The 27,165-nt window shown below is 35.6% G+C and overlaps 1 protein-coding gene across 1 annotated transcript in view; it reads right to left on the bottom strand.

Moving 5' to 3' along the window:
* Positions 1–16,583: 16,583 nt before the first annotated feature.
* LOC129220364 (dystroglycan 1-like) overlaps positions 16,584–27,165 on the bottom strand; it is a 45,828-nt gene continuing 35,246 nt past the window's right edge. Inside the window, exon 4 of the mRNA XM_054854772.1 lies at positions 16,584–21,753. Coding sequence (XP_054710747.1) covers positions 18,830–21,753 — 2,924 coding nt within the window. The 3' untranslated portion in view covers positions 16,584–18,829. The remainder of the gene's footprint in view (positions 21,754–27,165) is intronic.

The following is a 27,165-nucleotide window of genomic DNA, read 5'->3' on the forward strand; positions in this document are numbered from 1 at the left end:
TATGTTTTTTTAACAATTTTATTAAAAAAGTAGCATCTTTTAAAAATATATCTTTAATTCAACAACTTAAAACGTTTAAAATACTGCATTTTATACAAACATACAATGGTTTTCAAGTAGAGCAAAGAAAGAAAACCATTATCATTGGTAACGTAAATCAGGGAAATTTAGTGAACTTAATCAGGGAAAAGTCAGGGAACTTTTTTTCACAATTCCTGTCGCCACCCTGTTTTTCAATGGCGCAACCTGCGCCTTGATATTCCCTTAACCCATTCCATGATCAGCCTGAAACCCCTTAACGCGCATGCCGCAGATTTAATGTTTTTGCTGTTCAACTTGCATTCGAAAATCGCTTCGCTTTATTAGTTTTTTTGGCACTGAATTAAATAGTGCAATAAAATACAAGGTTGCTAATAACGAAAAGCAATTATTTTTATAACACTAATTATTTTATTGATTTATTTTTCTTTTTATCTCAGCATATAATTTTTTTCTTTTTATACACTTAAGAAATCAAAACTGTTAAATGTAAGATGATCTACCTTTCAAAAGGGCTCTTCAAACAATTGACTGATCCGTCCAACCTGTGAGTAAAGGATTTGAATAGATAAAAACGCTTTAACTGTGGGAATGATTTTCTAAGCGGATTAAAAGTATTCTTCGGTGCCTTTTGATACATTGTGACCCTTCAAAACGACCAATAAACACAGAGACATCTCTTTGCTTTTCGGTTCTTTTATCGTAATTGCGATGACTTTTAAATCCCTTCTGAGTGCCCAGATATCAGTTGCTCAAGCGTGGGAAGTATTTTAAAGATAAATGATTACAAAAGATCAAAACTTATGGCTAATCCCCTATTTCCCTAAAGGATACTTTTGTGCATGCAACTAAAAGCCCCTAGCTGACAGAGGAATAAGAGACTGCCTGGGCGGATTCCCTAAGGAAATGTCCCCCTTGGTGTCTTGTAGTCAACCAGAGGCGTAGCTAGACCCGACTTTCGGGGGGGGGGGGGTTTCTTCTTTTCTATATATATATTCTTTTATATATATATATATATATATATATGAAAATTTTTTTAGTATTAAAAAAAAATAAGAGGGAGGTGAATCTTACATACTTTGGAATGGGGTGCCCCAATTCCGACTATATAGTCCAACTATAAAGACTATTTTTACTAACTTGGTTTGTACTAAAAGTATGAAAAAAATAAAAAAAGACTTCTTGAATTATAACCCGCAAAAAATGAAATTGCTTTTCATATCGTTATATTTATATGTTGCTTTTTCTGTATTTACATTTATGCTAATTCTAAAGCAGTTAATAAAATTTGAATAAAAAAGTTAGGGAAGAAATATTGGCGGTAGAAAGTTATTCGTTCAACATCATACCATCAGTTCTCCTTTCAAGTCTTTATTTTTAATTTTATTAGCTGCTTTAGAATTTACATAAATATCTTTTTGAGAGAGCAACAGCAATTTCGGGTATTATAAACAGAAGTCTTTTTTATTTTCTACTTTTTAATCCGAACCAAGCTAATAGAAATAATCTAGATTCATTTCGTTTTTAAACATTTTATTCATGTAATGCTATGCAGTTTTTCTTTTGAATTAAAATAAAATTACCTTCCGAAGGGTCCGATGGGACTAATGCTGCTTTGCAGACTACTTCGTTTTCTTCACACGACGTTAACTTTCTCTTTGTACAGCAATCCTTTTCGCCATTTTAATTTTTTTCTTTGGATTGAAAAAAGCTTGTTATCGGTTTTTCTCGCTTCATTATGCAACAACTTTCACTTAGAATGTACTATTTTAAACAGACTGTACGTTTCCAAAAGAAAACGCAGTAAATACTGGCTGAAAAATCAATGTGATTGCAATGGATGCTCTGGTTAGCAAAGGTCGTTTTGACTATGACCTATGACACACACGAGGCCAGACCAACAAAAACCTCTATCGTCTCAAATTCCGGTTATGCTATCATTTTTGGATTCGAAGCCCAATGATCTTTAAAGCAGCAAACAAAAACATTTTCTTCAACTCAGAAACAGAGGGATTGTCTTCAAGAGCTGAGGAGGCAGTGGAAAAAAGTTAGAAATGCGTTCCACGAATAGGCTTTCCAGGAAGATTAACCATAGGACAGTCGTTTCGCGCACTTTCTTGGAAGAAGAGTAAAGGGGTGAAATTCACAGGTTTTACATATGTAGGATGAACATTTCAAGTTCATGGTAAAAGGTCCTTCAAGTTAAAAGCCATTTCGCTGTTATCTGGATTCGTACTGTTCTTTGGTTGCTCTATTGAAATTGCGATTCCTTAGAAAACCGAAATGATAAGAGTGAAAAGAAAGTATAAGTTTTCAAGTGATGAAAGAAAGAAAATCGTAGAATACTGGCCAAGTTAGATTTGCTGCAATTGCTAACTTCAAGAGGATAAATAATGAATCCAAAAGAAAAAAAAAATCAAGGACCAAAAAGCAATAAAAGACTTTTTCTTGAAAAAGATATGCTTAAAGTTTCTTTTACTGTCAAAATGATTCCTTAAACTCGCAATAAATCACTCAATAATGTAATAATAGAATAAATACCTAACAAAACTAAAAAAGAGGAATTTTAATCAAGAGCCCATATTGTCTTTAGTATCGATTTCAAATTTTCACCATCATTTTTCAAATTTCTATAAAAAGTTTCTTAAGCCCCCGTATTTCAAAACTCTTTATCTTGATTTTTTTTTCTTTAATGTGAAATTCGAAATATACAGATTCGACTGTATGCAATATTCCCACTGCGCGGCTCATTCAATTAAATATATTTAACAATTTGCAGAATATATGACAAAGAAAGGCGGCATGTACGTGGATTTAACAAATCAATCTCATTTCTAAAGCGAAGTGTCAAATTTCACTCAATTATCAAAAAATTGTCGCAGCAGAGGGAGACGTCTTTATGCTTGAGGGTCACACATGGAGCAGATTTTCAATGGCATTGGGGGGGGGGGGGAGCGAAGGGAATTTTTGACCTTTGTTACTCAGAAAAAAGTCGTTTTGATTTTTCTCTTCCCTCTTCTTTTTCTCTTTTTTTTTGAGACTAACGTTTCGGGGGGGGGGTTGTCCCCAAACCCCCCCCCTTATCTACGCCCCTGTAGTCAACCCTTCCACATTATTTCCTTACAACAAAAAAGTTTGATTCAGAAAGGAATTTTAAAGCAAGCTTTACTGCTTACATTTGAGAACATGTCTTCAGAAGAAGAAAAAAAGAAAATCTTGCTTTAAATCGAGTCGGATTGTTTTTCTTATTTTAAAACATATTTGGATAAATTTTAGTTAGGATTATTTAATAATTAAGGCAACTTGATTATTGAAAAGAAACCAAATATTTTATTTCTATTTTTAAAATCTCATAAAAGAAGGTGCAATTGGAGCTATTTTAAAACTAAATAAAATCTGAAAAAGAAAAGGAATGTTTCGTTTCGTATGAGGGTCAATCCATTTCAAATCACCCAGTCGGTGTTGCTCAACATTTTTAATTTTCCCGATTCTTTTATCATGGATTACCTATGGGTAGACATTAACAAAACTGCAATTGAAAAAAATTTACTAGCCATATTTTTTATTTGGCAGCCATTTTTAAAATGGCAATTTGGCAAATTTGACAAAAAACGGAGTTTGCGGAAAATTGTATTGCCAATTCATTTTTAAAGATATCAAAATAATTTAAAAGCCAGTGTGTTAAGCATAAAATGACCTTTAAATAGACCATATTTTTATTTTCCTATCATGCAGGAAAGTCAGTTAAACTCTTTCTCTAAAAAATCGGAAAAAAGTTAACAATCACTAATTTTTGAGACCGTAAATTTTTAGGAAGGAAAATAGACTCAGCAATATTATTTTATTTCTGTGTTTGAGTACTCATAGTACTACCAACAGCATAAGTTTTAGTCTTTAGAATGAACTAGTTTTTTTTCTACGGCTTTTCAAAAATGGCCAAAAACACATTAATGCCAATTTTCGTAGGTCAATATCTGAAAAGGGACTGAATGAAAAAAAGTGAAAATTTTATAAAATGTTCTTAATATTAATAAGAATGTCTCACAAAAAAATTATGACTGATATTCAACTACGTTTTGAGTTATAGAGCTGTGAATTTCAATAAAAACGCTATTGTTTTAAATACACTCGTGCAATGCTAAAGTAACAACTATAGGCTTAAAATTATTTAAACTGGCAAAGTTAGTTGATGCTTAAGTCAATAAATTATTATTTAGAGTTTTAAAAATAATTTACTTAGTTTATATTTAAATGCAGCTCAAGTTATAATATATAATACTGCCAAAAACATTTGTTAAAATATAAACAACAACAACTCGCCCATAAAGCATCTTAAGCTAATATTCACCACAGCAGCTGGGAAGAAAAATTTTAATTCTGTGAAGTGTTGTGTGGTTTTCTTCTCTTTCTTTTTTTTTTTTTTTAATATATCTTTAAGTGCAGGTAATGATCTAAACAAGAGCCTTGTAATAGATGATCTGATTTTAGTAGAATCCACCATCAACACTGATTTCTTTCATATTATCTAACGTATCCAATTAAATATTCTTGAGCAATTCTAGCATTTTAAAAAGTTTATATTTCTTTTAATAAAAATCGTTCTATCATGAAAACATAATAATGACATGGGATAAAATTATTTATATACTCTAGTTTAAATTAAATTTTCTTGCTTTTACTGGTATATCAAAGAACAGATGAAAAAAAAAGAAAGAAATAATGGCTATTTTTGCCATGGAAGAATTCGAAAGATACTGTTGTCAAAAGCATGGATTTTTCACTTTCTTCTCTCTTTTTTGGTTATTTACTTGTTCAGTAAATCTGACTCAAGCATTCATTTGCCAATCTTTGTTTTTCTTGTTTATTTTTTTATGGTTTTTGGGGTTTAAATCTATTGGTGTAAGAGAGGCAAAAAAAAAAAGTAGTCTGCAACTGCTTGTACAGTCAAGATCTTTTCTGGTGCTCACAAGTCTAGACTCCAAGGTGACATGCTTTGGTATGGATGAGGTTCAGTTGGTGATAGTTATTTGACTAGTGAACATGTCCTGCTTTAGAGTGTAGTTTTGGAATTGTATTTTTCTGTTTGCATTATTGTGCTTTTTTAAATACACCTAATATTAGCTTTCAAGAATTTAATTGATTGTTTAAGTATTCGGTATGAGTTGTTTTGTGGGTGAACTCTTAAGTGAACAGTGTCATAAACAACACTACAACAAAGAAGTACCTAAAGAGTTGATCAAGGTATGTGACTTGCCATCTGAAGAACAATGTTTGCTAAAATTAAGAATTTCAAATGAAATTACTAATATTTGTCATTACCACAGAGATAAATATTTACACAAGTACAACCACATTTTTGGGAAAAAATGCTGTGACCCATTTGGTAGCCACAAAAGGCCAATCAAAAACGGTTTGCGTAAAATACTAATTGAACACCTTTCCAAAAGTAAAAATATGAACATTGAACTAATTCCTGGACAAGCTCTATGTTCAAATTGCGCATCAAAAATTTTTGTAGAAAAACTGCCCGAAGATGAAAAAAATAATGCTGAGGATGATCCTGAATTTCTTCCTGGCCCTTTTGAATTAGTCGAGGAGAATCCGTTGTATCAATTGGAATCCATTTGTGAAACTTTGGAATCGTCTCCTTTATGTAAAATAACAAAGCTTAACACAGAACAACGACTGTCAGCTTTGCAAAGAAAAACTGATAAAATTACAAGCACAGTCAAGCGAAAATTGGATGAATCTTTCCATAATGACTTAGAAACACAGAGTTTAAATGAAACAGATACTTCAATTAGTGAGTACTACGCACTCATTACTAAACTAAAAGAAAAATTCAAAGTGTCTAGTAAAGATGATAAAATTAAGATAATTAGTCTACTGCCAAGCTCATGGTCAAAGAAAATAATAGTTGAGGACTTTGGTGCATCTGAATACATGGTAAAGTTAACTAGGCAGCTAGCAAAGGATCAAGGTATTTTGCCAAATCTTTCAAAAAGACAGGGCAACCGAATAAGTGAAGCTATTATTAACTGTGTTAAAGAGTTTTACGAAGATGACGAAAATAGTCGCTTATGCCCTGGTAAAAAGGAATATGTTTCAACTATGATTGACAATGTCAAGGTGCAAAAACAGAAAAGGTTAATTCTTCTCTCACTCAACGAACTCTACAGCATATATAAACAGAAATATCCAAATCACAAAATTGGTCGCTCTATGTTTTGCGCTTTCCAACCAAAGTGGTGCGTTCTTCCGGGTTCATCAGGAACTCATAGTGTATGTGTTTGCAAACATCACCAAAACACAAAGCTTATGATAGAAGGAGCAAAGCTTAATTTAAATTATTAAGACCTCATAGCTTTCATGGTATGTGATATTGAAAATGAAAAATGTATGCTTGACACGTGTTCAAAATGTCCTGGACCAGATACCCTGCTTGATCTCTTACAAAATCAAATTGACAATCTGCCTGATGAAGTTGCTTTCAAACAATGGGTGCAAACCGATAGAGCTGAGCTCATAACACAAGTAATGTCCAGTGAAGAGTTTCTGCATTCTCTTATTGATAAGCTCTTTTAAAATCCCATCATTTTATATCAAAAGTTCAAGCTAAACATTTCAGGGAAACTAAAGAAAACTTGGAAGAAAACCACTGTTTAGTGATTGGTGATTTTGCAGAAAACTTCACATTCACAGTGCAGGACGAAATACAAAGTTTTCATTGGACTAATACACAAGCAAGTCTTCATCCGTTTGTAATATACTACAAAAAGGAAGGAACGGTGAGTTGCAAATCTATTTGTGTTATTAGCGACCACCTCGATCATAATACAACTGCTGTGTACACATTTCAACAGCACCTCATCAGGGAAATCAAGAAAATTATACCAAATATTGAAATGGTTGTGTACTTCAGCCATGGCACAAGCAGCCAATACAAAAATAAGAAAAACTTTGTGAATGTCTGCCAACACAAAAACGATTATGGTGTGCAAGCCGAGTGGAATTTCTTTGCCTCATCACATGGGAAGAACTCTTGTGATGGGATTGGCGGAACAACAAAGCGAGAAGTAACACGAGCATCCCTCCAAAGACCTTATACAGATCAAATCCTGACTCCACAAGACATGTTTAAATACTGTCGGAACAACATTACTGGAATCAAATATGTATATGTTTCTTCAGCTGAAATTGAGTGAATGAAAACAACACTGACCGAGAGATTTGAATGTTGTTTAACAGTGAAAGGTACAAGAGGCTATCACAGATATGTTCCCTTAAGTAACAATGAAATAAGGTGCTTTGTTACTTCCACAGGCTCGAGATTTGATGATCATCAGACTTCAATATTATTTAGAAATGTGTCGTCTTTCACAAATAATGACTTTGTTGCCTGTATATACGATGAGAAGTGGTGGCTTGGAAAAGTTGAAGACAAAAGTGAAGGTAACAATGATATTTTGGTGCATTTCTTTCATCCTTCTGGACCAAAAACTGCCTTTCAACTGTCAAAAAATGATACTGCTTGGGTACCCGCAAAAAAAAATAGTACGTAAAGTTACTTCATTGGAGCTCACAACAATGTCTGGAAGAACACACAACATAACTGATAAACTGTGCAATGAGATATATTTGTTTAACTCTTTAATCAAAATTACAGCTGCCAAGTAGTTACAAGTTTTACATAAAGATATATAGAAAAACAGTGTGTGTTATAGTTTGTGACATTGTAGTATATAAAACATATGAGCAAGTTCAAGCATTTTACCGGTAGTACTACTACTACAGTCCTGTATTTTTAAAAAAGAAGAAATGAACAATGTGTTGATACTTTATTGACTTAAGCATCAACTAACTTTGCCAGTTTAAATAATTTTAAGCCTATAGTTGTTACTTTAGCATTGCACGAGTGTATTTAAAAAGGTAGCGTTTTTATTGAAATTCACAACTCTATAACTCAAAACGTAGTTGAATATCAGTCATAATTTTTTTGTGAGATATTCTTATTAGTATTAAGAACATTTTATAAAATTTTCACTTTTTTTCATTCAGTCCCTTTTCAGATATTGACCTACGAAAATTGGCATTAACGTGTTTTTGGACATTTTTGAAAAGCCGTAGAAAAAAAAACTAGTTCATTCTAAAGACTAAACTTTATGCTGTTGGTAGTACTATGAGTACTCAAACACAGAAATAAAATAATATTGCTGAGTCTCTTTTCCTTCCTAAAAATTTACGCTCTCAAAAATTAGTGATTGTTAACTTTTTTTCGAATTTTTAGAGAAAGATTTTAACTGACTTTCCTGCATGATAGGAAAATAAAAATATGGTCTATTTAAAGGACATTTTATGCTTAACACACTGGTTTTTAAATTATTTTGATATCTTTAAAAATGAATTGGCAATACAATTTTCCGCAAACTCTGTTTTTTGTCAAATTTGCCAAATTGCCATTTTAAAAATGGCTGCCAAATAAAAAATATAGCTAGTAAATTTTTTTCAATTGCAGTTTTGTTAATGTCTACCTATAGGTAATCCATGATAAAAGAATCAGGAAAATCAAAAATGTTGAGCAACAAATTTTACTCTTTTTGGGTGATTTCAAATGGATTGACCCATGAGTAAAGCGAAAAGAACTCAAGATATTATCATTTCATTTGTACTGTAGTATATATTTTATGTTTTGTATGGTCAACTATTACGTATAATCAATGCGGTCGCCATAATATTTGTTTGTGAAATTAAAAATATTCAAAACTGTATCACTAAAAATCCATCAAAGGATGCCGCAAATATAAAAAGTTAAAATTTAAGTTTGAAAATATCACGATTTAAAAATATATAAATAATAAAAAATAATAATAGTATACAAATAAATAAAAAGCGTAGTAAAACACATAATTATAAAAAAAAAACATACTCGTACAAAATTAAGATGTGTAAGATAATTTTAAAAAAATGTTGTGTAAAATAAATTATAAAATTTGAGGATTATGAACAATTTAGTGAAGGTTGCTTGTGTAAGAAGGTGGATTTTTGATAATAAGAAAAAAATATCTGTTTATTTGCTTTATTCAGGCATAGAAATACAGTGAAACCTCCGAATAGAAGAAAAACGTACGTTAATTGTTAGGCTGACATCAGTTTTCACTTATCTGCTTCAATACTCTCAAAACTAGCCGTTACAAAATTATGACTTTTTTCATTTTTTGCTGCCCGCAAAAAGTACCATGCCTTTTTGTGTCTGCCCCCAACTTTTAAGCCCCAATTGCTGCCTCTGCCCCTTACCACCCTTTTAATTCCAAGAAACAGTGATAAGGAAATGACGGGGTGGGGGTGGAATATCAGTTGTGGAGGATGAAAAGCTTTGTAAGGCAAGCAGTTAACTAAGATATTCTGTGAAAAGAAAAAAAAAAAAAAATCCTGAAGCGCTACGATTGCAAGGAAAATTTTTTTTTGAAATAACTCCGTTATTCGGAGTGTCCGTTATTCAGAGTGAATTACATGGAATGGCCTATATTGAGGGACTGGGACTTGCAAAAATGTCCGTTAATTAGAGGTGTCCGTTAAGGGAGGTTTCACTGTATTGTTAAATGTGTAAGGAAATATTTTCACAATTGTTCATCATGAGTTCAAATGCCAGAATGCTAGGAAACAAAGCTTCCACGAAAAGATAAAAATATAATGCCTGATTACTTGAAGCATTATACGTGCCCCATCCATGAGTACTTGAAAGGTTAATATCTTATTAAAATAAAATAAACTATCGTTAATAAAATAAAATAAAATAAACTATCGTTTCGTGAAATACTATAAGTAACATCCCTTTTGTCTAAGGAAAAGAGCTTGATTACTGCTTCCTAAAAGCACCAGAACCCAACAGAGAAGCGCAATAACGGTTCTGCCCCTGGAAGGATCGCCGACACATATTCGGCCGAAGCAAAAAATGCTAGAAACGCCATCACGACACAGGTTCGTCGAAGGCAGTTAGGAACCATTTTCTTGCGACGAGCCTGAATCGGCCGGGGCAGTATTAACACAAACTGCGCGGCCGATCCTGTATCGGCCAGGGCAAAGAATGGGTTAAATTTTCATTGAAGTCATTTTTTTTTTAGGCATACAGGCCCGGTCACGCTAGTATAAGCTTTCAATGTATGACATTATAGAGCCATAAAATAGTTGGTAAAAGCACACACAACATGCGCACATGTTTGAGATGGAAGAGTGGTGGGAAAAACATTAATCTCTAGAGATGAATGTTCTTTTGAAAATGAAAAAAAATCTCAAACTAGCAATAACCCAAAAAATAACCTCAGTCAAATTAAAAAAAAGAAAAAAACGAGTTAAAATTGATTTCCTGCACTATTTTTTTCGAATCTAAAACTGAAGTTTAATAATAAATATAACGAAGTTCTTGTCACGGGGGTCAGCTGACCCTTTGAACCTCCCCTGAATCCGCCCTTGACCGGGACTCCAAGAAATGTCTGTTAAGAGAGGTTTTACATAGTGTTTTGTCATGCAATAAACAAACTTTTTGGTTTAGGTTACAGTTATTTCCCTATTATAATTTTTTAAAACTTTCGATAAGAGAGAAACTTACTGCTTGTCAAACTTACAGGCCGCACCCACCTCATTTTGTTTATTATTCTTACTCAGTGGGATAACTTCACATATTAGTTTGTATTTTGTTCGAGATACTGTCTGTCAACCTGCAATACTGGACTCTTTTGAAGCAATAAACTCAAATTTCCTATTACAGTGAACAAACTATTATTTTTCTTATTTATATATGTTACGGTAAATTTGATAAATTGCTGATAATTACTGGTGATTATACACAATCACCAATAAACTTGGTAAATGTGATCAATCATTAGATACTGGCACTCCCATATCTGGTATTGCTCAGGTAATGGAATTGACAGGGGTCATTCCATTCACCGTGTCACTCAAAAATCGGCCTTAATTTCAATTTTTCTCACCCCCGAATGAATGTTGAGATTCTTTTTCGACCCGACCACACGTGGATATATACCTACGAACCTACAGACATCCGAAACATCCATTTTGACGACGCCCGAGTTAATTGCAACGAATTTTGTCGTGACATCTGTATGTACGTATGTTTGTGCGTATGTGTGTATGTATCTTGCATAACTCAACAACGGTATGTCCTAGAAAGTTGAAATTTGGTACGAAGACTCCTAGTGGGGCCTAGTTGTGCACCTTCCCTTTTGATTGCATTCGGATGTTCCTAAGGGGGTCTTTTGCCCCTTTTTGGGGGGAAATCATTGTTAATTTCGATTTAAACTCCAGTAGTGTTATAATTTGTCGGACACTTGGCGATATATCGCCAGTCTTTTGGTCGCCAACTTGGCGACAAATTTGGCGATTTTTTTTTTTAATTTTAAATTTGGTTTCAATTTGGCCACTCTTGGTGATATCTAGAGAGTAAACAATTAAATCACATTAACATTGCCAATAATGGGGAAATTACCTTAAATTGGAGTAAAAGGAAGTCATGTGATGCACACATCAGCTCGTTTGTAAAAGGAAGTAAAAATGTTAGGTGTGAATTTAAATGTATTAAGTTTAATAAAAAAAAGCTGAAAGTGGCCCACTCGGCGGTTGGCCCAGTCGGGGATCCCCGACTAGCCGACCTGGTCAGTCTGTCCCTACTTGGGTGTAACATTGATGAATTTCCGATGCGTAAATCTTCAATTCAAAGACTTTGAACCGAAAAGTGGAAAGAATAAAAGTTGATGTTCAATGCGTGGCACCGGATGTAGTGACTTAACATTGGGATGAGAAACTGTTGCCTGCTTTGAATGCTCAAAAATCAAAAGAAGATCGCTTACCTATTTCATATGGATGTAAAGAACAGCTCATTGCTGTACCTAAATAGGATAATTCGGCAGAAAAAGAAGAGTTAGTCACAGGCTGTTTGGAAGGCAGTTTTGGATTGGAATCTCGAAGACGAAGTTCAAATTTTCTGTTGTGATACTACAGATTCCAAAATAGGTCATTTTCATTGTGCTTGCGCCTTTCATGAGCAAAAATGTGATAGAGAAATGCATTCCTTTTCTTTCCGCCCTCATATATATATATATATGAACTGGTAATCATGGCAATATTCAAAGTGAAAATTAAGCAAGTCAGAACTATCCTGATATTCCAATCTTCAAAATTTTCAGAGAGTCTTGGAAAAACATCGATTTCACTAAAATACAGTGCTGTAGGAAGCTGCGGCGAGTCAAATACCCGAACTTGAAAATTTATTTGGCTCTTACCGTGCTGAACTTACTAATATTACGGTCAGGGATGACTGTCGAGAGTTGATAGAATTATCATATTTTTACGTGGAGATACAGAAAATAAATTTAAAATAAGACCACTGGGAGCCATGCACCAAGCTCGACGGATGGCTCGAACGATTTACTCCCTAAAACTGTTGCTATTTAGTTCACAGCTCAAATTAGATACGAAGAAAAATTCAGCATTGTTAGATGTCTGCTTGTTTGTATTGACAATATAGGTGAAACCATGGCTTCAATGCATTTTGGCAGTCAAAGCACCCAACAAAGATTTGTGATTTTTGAAATCTGTGAAATCGTACGAAAATGTAGACCCAAATATCTGAAAAGCTGCTCTACAAAAATTTATCCAGCATTTATGGTATTTGTCTGACGAAATAGCAGTATTAGCGCTTTTTGATCATGAGGTAGAAGAAGAAACAAAATCAAAAATGGTGACAAATTTACGTAGAGAAGTCTTCTCGACCCATGAGAAAAGATACATTCCATCGAAGGAAGATCTTTGTGGTTCATTGCATGGTAAGTTTTGCACATTGATTTCATCTAGTTGTTTAATTAATTATTCCTTTATATCGTGCATTTGTTACCGGTTATCCTATTATTTTGCAGAGAAAACGATTAATGATTTCATATCAGCCAAAAGCCATTGTTTACTGGACTTAAAATTGATGATAGTTTTTTCAACGAGAGTCCCTCTTTATGCGGCAGTAATATTTCATTCCTTGATGCGAAAAAGACTGTCTTAATGCTTAGAGCAGTAAACGATGTAGCTATAAGAGCGGTAAAAAATGATGCAGTACTTTCATGGTTCGCTAACAGTTGATGAGGAACGAAAACAATTTGTGTTACATTACGTTCAAGAGCACCGAAAGATCTATCGTGACTACAAAAAGCCAACATTGAAACGAAAATAAAGGGGTGCCCTCCCTAAGAGCAAGGGCGCAACCCCCCCCCAAACCAAAAAAGACTTCCCAAATCGGAAGCCCCCCCCCAAAAAAAAGAGAAAAATATGCCTTAAACACTCCCCTAAAAATTCCAATGGCGCAGTCTGCGCCATGACCCCCCCCCCAGGTGGACACCCCTGGAAAATAAGTGCAATAATGTTTCTTGTAGTGTAATATTGTTGTAAATATCTGCTTTAAATAAATTGATGTAGCCTGTAATAACAAATTATACAGTTTGCAATCTTTTCACTGTTGTCGCCATAGAGGATTTCAGGTCCAACTTTGACCTCTAGTCGGCAAGGGTTCCCGTTATTTTATTGCAATAAAATTTTTTTCTCGTGTTTCTGAGGTGAAATGGAAAAAATATGGAGGGTATGCGTATTCGATTTCAATTTTTTTTTCCGCCATTATATCCTGGGATACCCTATTATACATGATGTCAGAGTGATATTTTAGCATGAGTTCATATATTTCCAAAACATGCACTACTAACAGTACCGCACGACGATGCCCGTGATAAGAATTTAAAGAAAGTTCGTTGAATAAAAAAAATCCCCCCTCCCCCCCTCCGTTCTGATGTGAAATGATAATTTTTCTTACATTAAAATGCGTACACGCCTTTTCGAAAACTTATTAAAGTCTCTTTAGAATTTAAAACTATTCGCCAAACCACATTAAATATTAACAGTAACTCTAAAACTTAAAATAATCCTTCAACTGTTTAGTTCATCGCTTGACGCTCCAAGCAACCACGCTACCGTAATCCTGCCCTTTAGCGAGTGAAGCGGTTTTTTTTCTGCAACTTAAAATGTTTCGCTGAATAAACAATACTATAATAAAAACGTTATAAAGAACGATCACAATTGAATAATACTACAAATGAAATTATTTACTTAGATAACTATCTATCTTCAACTGTAAGAACAAAAACGTTAAAGAAATAAGGAAAACAAAACCCAATAGAAAAAACTTGCAATATCGAAGAAAAAGAAAAAAAAAACCGCATTCAAAAATCAGTTCGCTGATCACAACAGCGTAGCGGACCACGCGTCTGAGCCGCTCGGCATGGTTCCTCGCAGCTATCGACACTGTCGGTCAGCGCCCTCTCGATGAATTAACTTATCCCGCCATCTATTAGGAACACGTAGAACTAAATTAATTATACATTTAATTTGCAATTAAAAATATTTCTGTCAATCAGATTTAAAAAAAAAATACCCTACAGGCTTATGGACTATATATATGCAGCACAAAAATAATTTTTCAGTTCGAACCAGTAGTTTCTGAGATTAGCGCGTTTAAACAAACAAAATTCTTCAGCTTTATATTTTTAGTATAGATTAGTTGGATAGAATATTCTCACCTCCACTACCTTTGTCATTATGGAGGTGAGACAGATAAATGCAGCTGAGACTAAATTAAACATTATTGTAGTTATTGAAAATTTATCAATTATTTTTGCAGGCCCGTAGTTTAGAGGGATCAGGGAGGATCAATAGCCCCCTTTTCATATGTGGGGAGGTTTCCACTGTTTTCAGATAAAATTTGCATTAAATTGGCGCCTTCCTCCTTGATTAGGACACATTTGACTTAGACATACAGTTTGACCACCGATGAGATGGAAAAGCAAACGTCCGGTTTACGGGCGGAAGTGGACCGCATGTATGCCTATTAGTTTTCAGGGATGACAGCTTTTGCAGATGTGTGTTAACCTTTAAATAAAGCAGAACCACATTAAATTGAACAAGAACGCCCATCCTAATTTCCATTTCCCCCTCATCGACATAGACTCGTCTTAACTGGACGTTTGCCAATTCCATACTACCCGTGGGCAGACTGTATGTATGTAGGTACAGTTTGCTTGACTCGCCTTTGTTACCCATGAATTTTTAAAAATATTTTTTAACTAGTAAATTAAAGTGAAACTAACATGACCATGACCATAGCTTTCCTGATGTGTGATGTTTAATAATTGCTTACGTACACCAGAAAAAAAAAAAGTTAATAAAAATAATATTATATTTAATTTTTTCAAATATAAAATATTCTTTTTCAGAGAATGACCTAGAACGTCCTTGAGAATAAACGTTTTAATTAATATCTCCGTGAATTAAAGTGGTAGAAAAACCAAAATTGCAAATCTACCGATACCTGGTTCGATCGTCAATCCTCTGGCGTTCGCAAAAGAAGTTTGATATTGATTGACACACTCTCCTTTTAATATGCAAGATAAATAAGTAAGAATAAAAAATAAAATAAAACATTAATTTTCACTTAATAATTAACTTACCTGATATGTTCACCAAAAATTTAAGACTACATGCATTAAAAATTTTCGGACGTTTTAAAAATTTTGCCAATGTAGCAGTTTACATGAAATTTTATTTACCTTTGCTGATGATATTTTTTTTTTGGGAACAATACTGAACTTTCATGGGTCTAGCAGCTGCAGTATTAGTTTCATTTTATTGTCTATGGTCAAGGGTTCCCAAACTGGATGCCACAGGAAAAGACGAGGGGCTGCCATTGAGAAGAGATAAAATGGAGGAGTGAAGACTGTCATTCATGAAACCAAGACCCAAGTCACGTGATGGATTTTAAAGCAAAGCATTGGAAGAAATCATGTTTCTTTCGCTTGTTTCACGCAAAGCGTGCCAACCATTCGTCGTTGTTGAGTCACGTGACTTGAGGTCTTTGGGTCAGCTTTTGCTGAGTCAATGATTGGACTTGCTCCCTCCATTTTAATGCCATCTCCAAGGCTGCTGTGAGGTGCCCATGGTATGATATTGTCATTGGTATGTATGGTATTATTAGTCACATATTATTATTAGTCGTCCTCGTGACACTCCCGGAATTTGTTGGACCTTGTTTATGAGCATCCTGGAGGGTAGATTTCAATGTGCCATCTGATGTTTTGTCCATTTAATATTTATATTCACATGATAACAGGCAGTACAGTTTTGACGAAGCAGAAAACGGTTCGACCTCCTACCTATGCATGATCTTGCCTCATTGTACATCGAGAAGTCGGGAAGTAGTGCTCAAAAGACAGCTCCACACTCGAAGGTAAAAATTCTGGTTTTGAAATTCAGTAGTATAACTTAAGTATCATTTAACATTTTAAAAACTTTGTTTTTTTTTCGAAGTTTGTCGTGGACCCCTACCTACTGATCAGCGGACTTTCAACGGGTCCGCGGACCACAGTTTGGGATGCCCTGCATTAAAGGAAACCCGCTTTCAGTTGTTTTGAAGATTAAAAATGTATGAAACATATCAATAATAACACAGATATTTAAATTTATTTTTATAGTTCACAAAAAATTCAACGTGGCCATATATTAATTTGCATTTGATTCTCTCAAGTATATATACATTTGAATAGTTCGAGAGCTCACATATAAAAACAAACAGCACAACTTTATTGGCATATTTTAACAATGAGTAACATCATTAGTGTATTTAAAAATACTTCATAACTTATTTAACTGTGGAGGTTAAACACTCTTATTTACAAACATCGAAGCTGAACAAAACGTGACGCTGAATGTTAGCTGATTTATGGCTTGAATTGCACCTTGTAAGGAAGCAGGCAACAGCTATGAAGTTGCTTGGAGAGAGCACCTAGGCATGAATCTTGACTAAGTATATGTGGCACAGTACGGATTTGCAGATTCGAAATACTATATACAATTTCTGCACTAAATATAGTGAATTTGTTAATACTTTTCTTTCAATTATTCGAAAAATACTTCACTCTCAAAATTATTACTTTCATACGTGTATAAGTATAGTTTTATAATTCATGTTCAGAAATTAATAAAATTTGATTTTTTCCTCACAGCAGGGCACCGAGAGAGTTGATCATTGGACTAACATTGAAAGATCCAAACGCGGCAACTTATTTGGAATATAGAAATACCTTTGCGCAGATCAGTGAAAGAAAAAATAATAACGTTCAACCGCACAGTTTTCAGAGAACTGCATACGCGAGTTTCGGGGTTCCAAGGAACCCCTTTTCAATAGTGAGCTTTAGGATGTAAAGCCATCCGATTTTTTTTTTATTTTCCGTGACAACTTGCTGCTTGACTTGGTTCGGTTTTAGTTTCTAATATTATCAATGATTTGGAATTTCATATTGAAAGTTTACTTTCCAAAAATGTATGTACAAGTTTTTGGGAATACATCGAATAAATTTTAAAGTTACTCGGGGTCCTTTTGAAAATAAACACATTTCGTGGATATTTCAATGAACTTATATGCAGAGTAACTCAAAATTGTGTACACAAACGTTAAGGAATGGTAGAACAATAAAAAACAAACCAAAATAGCACGGCCAGGTGGGATCGGAAAGCCCAAAGTTAATTTTGTATTATATGTTTTAGTTTTAGGCCAATTTTTGCCCAATAAAAGTTTGTTGTTAATGTATGGGTGGGGTATTGGTTGTATTGATGAGAGCTACACTGAATCGGCCGCAAAAAAATAAAAAATAAAAAAAAAGAAAGAAAGGGCATTATATTGATGATTTAATTTGGCAGGATTTTTTCTCATTAAATTCCCAGGAAGGTATGATCTACAGGCTTCCATCGATTCGGACAAGTGCTTCGTTGCAAAAATCACTATCGAAGCGAAAATGTAAGTTAAATACTGGAAATTTCACCCGGATTCATCAATTTGGCAGAGCTGCAAAGCCTGCCTAAATGAATGGGATGAATTTTGAGTCCTTAGTGTGAGACTGGATGCCTAAATGCATTTACCAAACGCTAGGTCTTCTAGATGATTCCCCAACTTTACGTATTCTTGTTATGTTGTTTCTGCAACTTTGATCGCCTTGTAGCTTTTTAAATGTTTTTTTTTTCCTTCGTTTATTGACGAATTTTTCGTTATTGCGTTACTTCGATTTGTTTTTGTGTTCTACCCCTAAACGTTTATACAGACAACTTCGAATCACCCATACATTTGGCAAATTTATTTTCGAATTTCCTATGGTGAAAACAAAAAGCACTTATAGAATTTAAAAACATTAAACGTTAAAATCTTTTTGAAAAGTTTCGTGGTAAGTCCTTTCAAAACTTTAGATCTTAGAAAGGAAAAAAAGTTTTTAAAGGCAAGAAGTTTTGAAAGAAAATATTTTCTTTAAGAAACTGGATCGGTGGTCGGGGGCGATTCTCAAACCATCGTGCAATTTTTGGTTTGGGAATCATAATTTATGATGACGGCCTTAATAGTTGTCCTATATTTAGTGGCTCTTTCTCATTACGACAGTTGTTTTACTTAATCTCAGTGCAGAAGAAATCTTACAATTTAGTAACGCATTGAATTCAATCCACAGCAATTAAGAAGTATTTGTTTTCCGAACAGAATAGCGGCAATAACATTGAAAAAGTAAACATCTGAATATCAAATTTAAGATTCTTTGTTGAAACAGGTAAAATGATTGATTTTGCAACAAATACTATGTCTTCAATCATATCTGTGTTATAATTTAACTAGTACATTGTGCATGGCAGTTGATAGGTAAATAGTGGTCTAAGGTGGCACATATGTCGCATGCCTGTACGCTTGAGTGCTTTTAGGACGTGTGCCTTTCCCTTCTCTACTCGAAGGAAAGGGAGGTGGTGGTTTATACAGGGTTGAAGTGTCTTTTCTATCTCTGAGCGTCGTACTTTCACGAAGTTTTGGAGCTGTTTCAATGTCTCTACTTGTTACGTTTCGGACTGCTGCAGTTACACTCCTGAAAGGATTCAACAAGTGATCTGTTGATAAAGGAGGCTTTTCATTCTTCATGATGGCTGGCGCTTTTCCGGGATCAGGCTTCTGCTCTTCCAGTTCTCCTGCAAACACGACGGGAACGCCACTACCGATGAAGTCCTTATCTCCCAAGCTCATCTTACCTTTCCTCTTCTTCCAGTAGAGAAAGTAGGCGACAATGGCAGCAATGACGAGCATAATGGCTATCACGATTGCTGGCACAATTGTCGTTATGTAGATATCGTCATCCGTTGATGTCTTGAGAGTGGGTTCGAGCTCTTCAGGAGGAGGAGATGGTTGTGGAGTTGTGGTTGTGATGGTTACGAAAGTGGGTGGAACTCCCCCTAAGCATACACCGGTTGGCACGGCATCAGCACTAATGACTCTGAATTCGGGTTCCATGATTTGAAGAAGTCCATTCGCAAGTGTACCATCGTCATTGATGATATATTTTACTAATTGGTCAATTTTTTCCTTAGGACAGTAATCATTGCCCAGTGTCTTGTTGCTCCATGCGTACAAAATAGAACCTCTCGTGATGTTAGTAATCATCATGTACTGTGGGCTTGGATCGCCGTATAACCGCGCTAACTTTGAGGCTATGAGAGTCTTTTTGCTTGTATCAGCATTGAAATCATCGAAATCGTAATCAATGAGAATGCTAAATTCGACCGGGGGCTTCTTACGTCTCGGTATACGATAAACGTGAATTATAAAGTTATCGGAAACTGAATGCCCATCACTGTCCATAGCATTGAGAAAGAAATCATGACGTCCAATATCCGCTTCCGACGGAAGACCGTAGATTTCTTGACTGCGTGAATCGAACTGTAACCAGTAAGATGGCTGAGGGTGAATGTGTCCTGCAGTCAATAGCGTGAGACGAAGGTGCCTCGTACTGCCATCTTCAAAATCATAGAAAGTATCATCAGGGATCTTATGTTTGATAACATCACCTACAGTAACGTTGATTCGCTTTATTGGATTTCGTAGCCTTGGGGCAAAGTTTAAGGCAGGGGGTTGCGTCGTAACAAGACCTTGACAAGCTCCTCGATAGCTTACGCTGAAATCTTGCACACGAAATTCACTTTCCATAAATTTTTTCATTTTTTTAGTTGGGTGATGCTCCGGAGTTGCTATCATATCATATATATACTGAATTTGATCTAATGGACACATATCTGTTGGAAGGGTATCGTTGGTCCACGTCAGTTTGATGGGATCTAAAGTTACGGACAGAACACATAAATTTGAGCTATCATGATCTCCGAATAAACGAGCTAACCTGCTCAAAATTTCTATTTGCCAATCAATTCCTACTGGATATTGCCATTTGTTGTAACGTACTGTCATAGTAAATGAATGCGATAATGTATCGGCTAGTGGATGTTGCCAAACATGCAATTCTACTCTGTCAAACGTTGAAGCTCCTTCGCTGTCCATTGCTTCCAAAACGAATTCATGTTTGCCAATATTATCGCTTAAAGGCAAAGCATACATTATTTGCTTTTCTGGATCAAGCTGAATCCATGAATGTGAAGGTAAAGACGCATGTTCCGAAGTCTTAAAAATCAATCGTAAATCCCTAGTATTTCCATCTTCAATATCAATAAAGGTATCCAATGGTATCTGATAAGTCCATGCTTTGCCAGCAACTAACGATAATTTTTTGATTCGGCTGTTGACAGTAGGTTTAAAGTTAGGCGTTTGTGGCATAAGTTTTGTTGGCTCCACAGTGGTTCGACTGCTTGTGGGTCGTATATCAGCAGTTGAAACATCGGTGCTTATATCGTACCATCTTGACAACACATCTTCTGAAACAGGTGGGTGTTCTGGGATGAATGAAATGGTACCGTCAATGTCATAAATTCTGGTTGGTACAACGGCAGTCGTAGGTCTATCAGGCTGTAGCACAGGAGTTGGTACCGCAGTACTTCCAGGTCTATGCTGCGAGGTTGGAAAAGGATGATAACGGTAGGTTGGAGATGCCATAATCTCCGTAACAGGATAAAAATGTTCTCTTCGAAAAGGATCTTGGCCATGGTGATGCCTGTGCCGATGATCAGAAGTAGTTTGGGTCGTGAAGATAGGAGAGGACATGGTGGGAATGATTCTTATCTCGGGAACTACTTCCTTCGTTTCAGCTTCATCAATTCGTTCTGTATAAGAAGGCCACCGAGTTAAATGCAACTTAGGTACAGGAGTGGGACGGAAAGGAGTCACATTCCGTCTTTCTCTCATTTGAGGCAGAATCGAATTGACCTTGCCAGCAACCTGCCAGCCGACTATCAAATGGCCCACCACATCAGCAAGTTCTCCGTTAGCAGCGTTCTTCTCTACAGTTTTCAGAACCGGTTCAAATTGGTGAGAAATTTCATTATTGCAACCCACACTAAAAAGAACACGGATTCCGTCGTAGCTCCTTTGAAGCGCGTTACCAGGGCCAGCTCTAATCGCGCTTTGATCGAAAGAACTTTCTTCGCGATGAAGGGCTGCCAATTGGAACTTTGATTCCGGTAGGTTGAGATGAGACGCTAGGGCCTGAATAATACGCAACTTGTCTATCGGCTGTAGATCAGACAATGTTGCATCTATAACGATTGCAGCTACTGTTTCCACTTGGCCGAACTGACAATCTTCCATTTCTGATGAATCCTCGATGACTTCAATTGAAAATACATCCTTTGCGACAGATTCCTTTTCTAGATGGAAAAAAATATTTAAAATTAATAACATGTAGGAACTGCATTTAACATTTGTTGCGACGTACACATGACAATTGTTTCTATTTTTATTCTAATAAAAAATGTTAAAGTTTAATTGACATTTAAACGAACGTTTAAAGTACTAGCTGAGCCATGCGAAACATTCGCACTCCATGGAAAGAGTTCTAAAACCTCTTTTTAAAGTAATTTTTTGAATAATAGCAAAAGTTTTTGCTAATAGCGATGAAAAAAATGATGCCTTTCTATCAGGATTCAGCTGAGGAAAATTAGTCATGGGAGGATCTATCACATGACCTTCGCGTTAATAACAAGATGCTCGTACCAACTGAGCTACTGGGACTACATCTCGCGATGCTGCACACTCAGGCAATGCGTAATAAAGCAAATAATAATAATAATATTAATAAAATTGACGTGTCTCTTTTGTTATTTTTTTTTTTAAAGTTAAACTGAGTTTAGCATGCTAAATTCAATGTCTTGCTTCTTGGTTTTAAGCACAACAGAACTGTAGCTCAGAAAGCTGCAATGAGTTTAGGTTACATATTAATGGAAATTTTGATGAGAATTCTTCTGAAGAAAATAAATCAATAAAACGATATTTTTCTGCTCATGGGGATTCAAACTCACGACCTTTGCATTATTAGCGAGACGTTCTACTCAACTGAGCCAATGTACATTTAGAAAAAAAAAAAAAAAAAAAAAAAACGTTTGAACCTTGCTATAGATTCTGAAGCCATCCCGTCTCTGAGGTTGTCTTCATTGCAAAAGAGACACGGCTACTTAATTTTGGTAGGAGTACGTCAAAATGTATTATTTTTGCATCCATTTCTTGTGGAATAAATTTTTGCATTTTTTCTTCCAAAAATTCCTGATCAAAAAGACAAGAAAAAAATAAAACTTTGGAAAATATACCCCTTTCTCCCCAAATTTTGATGGCGCGACTTGCACCACGGCCAATAAACTGTTAACTATTTCTAAGGTCCAAAGAAAAGAGAAAAAAAAAATGTGATGGAGAAGTTTGTAGTATTAAAAAAAAATCATGGGATCATTAATTGTCTTTGGCGATTAATCAGTTGACTATCAATAGCCGATTAATTGGTAATCGGTCAATATGCTTATCGGTGCATCCTTAATTAAACTGCAAAAATTCTTAAATGTACATTTAACATAAATCACTAGGACCAACAAGCAGGTTCGCGAGAACGTTGTATTGGAATCGAATAGAAGTTTTATGGTACTTTCGTTGTAACACTGGCGACCGAACTATGAGGCGACCAATTAAGCTCTTCCCTTATTAATTGACCACTGAAAGTAGTGACATAATACGAGTACGTATGCAAATCAGGGAATCGCATATTTTAAATACTTGTGGAGTGAGACTAAAAGGAAAGACAGGGAAGAACAATGAAAAAGCCAAAGGAGCAAAAGGACCGCAGGTCGAGGGTTTTAAACTCCAAAGGTGGACATTGAGGAGGACAGTAGCTTAACATATGATGAAGTTGCAGACAGTTTCCCGTTTCTATTAAAACAACTAAACTTCTGTAGCACTGCTGAAGCAAGTGGGTTCTGGGGGAACTCCAGCAGAACTGACGCTAAGTAATCTCCATGTTGTTGCTTTCTCGGTGCATAGCATCTCGGTAGATATGGATAAGGGCGCCTATATGGTGGGGGGGGGGGGAGTGGGGGCTCAAGTCTCCCCTTTGAAATTAGAACTTCCTTGCTTTTAGTACTATTTTCTTTGCAAAAATGTAAAAACATTTCTTCTCCAGCCATTAATTAATAAGTTATTAAAAATGTAAAATTTTAATAACTCTAATCTGTGCGGAAATCTGTTTCTATGGGGGAAAATATCCTGCTAAACCATGGGAAAATATCTGAGCCCCCCCCCCCCCCTTGAAATTTTGCACATGGACGCCCTTGGATGTAGATACCAACAACGATTTGGTTGAGACATTTTATGCCATCCTCCTAACGTCCTAACTCACCACATCTTAAGCTATTAAATTACCACCTATTTCTCTCTCCTTGATTAATTATTTCGCAATAACTCGAAGCCTTACAACTCAAATATTCTTTTATCTCGAAGTTTTCATTGGGTCTCAAACTTTTGATACTGCTGTAAGAATTACCGATAACTCGAAGGTTTTAGCCGGTCTCTAGGGACTTCGAGTTACTGGAAGTTGACTACAATTATCTTCGTGAAAAATCCTTCATCAAAGAATCAGACAAACCAAATCCAAGCACACGCGGACTTCTTTGCGTTTGCAAATCCGGAGTTGTGCCGCAAAGGGATCGCAAGCCTGGCTGAAGGTTTTGGATGCCGATGGAGATCACTTCAAAAACAAACAATAAGCTAAAATTTCGGAAAGTCTTTTTTTTTTTTTTTGACTATTAAAGGCAGCGAAAACATTATTAGTGGCCTTATACTTATTAAGCGAGCGGAGCACGAAAATAGGCGGAGAAGCTGCAGAGTAAAGATGGAACCCGAGCTAGTACTAGAACCAAAAGAAGAATTTCTTCAAAAATTGTTTGTTTTGAAAGCTGAAAGGCAAAATATTTTGCGATTATGTAACAACGTATAACAAAGTAATAACAACTAATAAATCTGCACTAAATTGTATTGATTTGTTGAGTGATGTCTTCGAAAAAAAATGTGTTGATACGAAATGCAACTTGAAAATTAGGATTGAGTTGGCACCAAAACGAATCAAGAGTCAACAGCCCTTTTGTGATATTCGATTGCTACCGAAAGCAGAGGCACACAGCTAGACTTAGTGCCTGTCCTACATCTATACGAAGTTTTTACTCGCTACAACTAACAGTTTTTGAGTTATGCAGGATACATATGAGGCAGTGAGAAGCAAAGGGATGTAAGTGGACATTTTCAAGTTTTGAGTAAAATGCGTTTAAAAATAACTTCCTAAATCATGCTGTATAACAGCACCTACTAGGGCTCCTAGTACTATCTCTTGCCCCAAGACAGATGAGAGGTTCCCCAACTATTTGTACTGGTTATCTCCAAACTTTTAATTTTGTCACTTATATCCCTTTGCTTCTCACTGCTTCATATACACTGCTTGACAATTGCTAAGGAACAATTACGTTTTTTGCAATAGTAAATAATAGATAATGATTAAAGAAGCAGAACGAAATATATAGTTAGTAGGGAGGATGTGCCTTTATTATAAGTGCAAAATAATACAGATATAACTGCATTAATGAAGTAAAAACTTAAAAATAAAAAAATAATAATACTTAGATGATTTTCATACAACACCAAAAAAATGATCTAGGTCAGAATGATGGAGACATGACTACCTTAATATGATGTATGATTACCAGGGACACTGATGCACAATTTACATCTGTTTTCCATACTCCCCACTAATTATTGAGGAGTGCTTGGGGGATGTTCTCTGACTCTTCTCTCAATGCGGATTTGAGTTCTTGTACTGTTCTGGGAGGGACGGTTCTTTGCGCAACTCGTCTGCCAAGAGCCTCCCAGGCAAGTTCAATTGGATTTAAGTCGGGAAAGTAAGCAGACCACTGCATACAGAGAATGTTTTCACTTTGCAGTGTGTCTGACACTTCAATGCTCCATAGTGTGGCCGTATATCGTCGTCCGCAAAGAGAAAATCTGGACCGACAGCCCCCCCAAAAAGACGAACATGGTCCAGCACAACATCTCTGCAATACATTCGTGAAGTATCGCTTTCTTATTCAAAAATGTGAAGCTGTGCTCTGCCATTGTGCATGATGCCTGCCCACACTATGACGCCTGGGCCGTACCGATCACGTTCGCAAACAAATTTTTGTGCATAACGTGTTCGACGCTTTCTCCACAATATTTGGTGACCAGAATCACTTGTCACACTGAAACGAGATTCGTCAGAGAACATCACTCTAGACCAATTTTGATGATTCCACCAACATGTTCCTTACACCAGCGTAATCTCTCTCGACGATGGCGTGGTTGAACTTGGATGCAAGTACGGGCTTCCGTGCATACAAACCGACATTATTTACACGCCGTGAGAAGGTTCTTGCAGAAACATGCGTACTGGCAGCGGTTGTTAGATTTGCAGCTAATCTGTCCAAGAATGAAATTTCTGCTCCTTTTTGCCACGAGGGCTACATAGCGATCCTCTGAAGGTGTGGTGGTCCTACCACGACCCCCGGCATGCTTTTGCAAAACATTTCCACCTTCAGCGGCCGCCTTTAATCGGGAGATGACACTTTTTGATACACCCATTGCAGCAGCCACAGTGGTGACACTTTGACCTGCTTCCAGTCGTCTAACCGCTAGCCCACGATCGTTGATACTCAAATGATGTCTTGCAGACATTTTGCTCTTAAGTATTTCAAGAACCAAACAGAATTTCAGAGAAAAACCTTTTTTAACATTCATCACTATTTTTGTTAAAACCAAACAGTGTGAATTTTCGTACGAATTTTGAGCGTGTATGCACTGTATTTTATACAGATAACGAGTCTTGGTCTACCACGCCATCTGAACTTGAATTCATTTCCATTGGCCAGGTGGTTGAGGTACAAATTTGCATAAATCACTTGTTCCTTAGCAATTGTCAAGCAGTATATATATTACCGTTAAAGTATATAATGCAGTTATTTTACAGAATACCTAGTTATTCCATGAAATAACTGATCGTGTCCGTTAAAGTGTATATATGTTATTACTTTGACACTTCAACTAGTTATTCTATGAAATAATTAGGTACTCTATAAATTAACTAATGAGAGACAGTTAAAGTGTAAAATAAACAACTTATCTAAAATGAAATAACTAAGTATTCTATAAATAAACGAATGATAGACAATTAAAATGAAAAAGAAGCAATTTAACTAATTTATGCAGAGTATAAATGGTATTTATGGAAACGTACCATAAAATCATTTGTTACAACAAGAATTACTAAACTGACACCTGGAACTACAAAGAACATTATTTCTAAAACAAAAACACAGTGCACCAACACACTAAACAAGTTCTCTCCCTATGGCCTGGAATAGTTCATAAATGCAGTAGGGGTGGAAGGTAAATATATTTGTCGATATATGATATAGATTATTTTACACTTTAACACTCTGCAGATCGTTATTCTATGAAATAACTAGTTAAACCATGAAATACAAGAGAGTTTTATACTTTAACGGACACTATCAGTTATTCCATGAAATAATTAGGTATTCAATAGAATAACGGATTTCATACTTTAACGGTAATAACATATACATTACGTACCAACACTACAACAAAACTCATCAAAATGTACTCGGGAATGGTGAGAATAGAGTCAAAAGTCATCTAAATGGAAATTGAGGTCAAATTTTTCGTCAATACAGGGTTTTCTTTACTTCGTACGACAT

Source organism: Uloborus diversus, chromosome 4 (genome assembly GCF_026930045.1).
Source record: "Uloborus diversus isolate 005 chromosome 4, Udiv.v.3.1, whole genome shotgun sequence".
In the NCBI taxonomy this organism is placed as follows: domain Eukaryota; kingdom Metazoa; phylum Arthropoda; class Arachnida; order Araneae; family Uloboridae; genus Uloborus; species Uloborus diversus.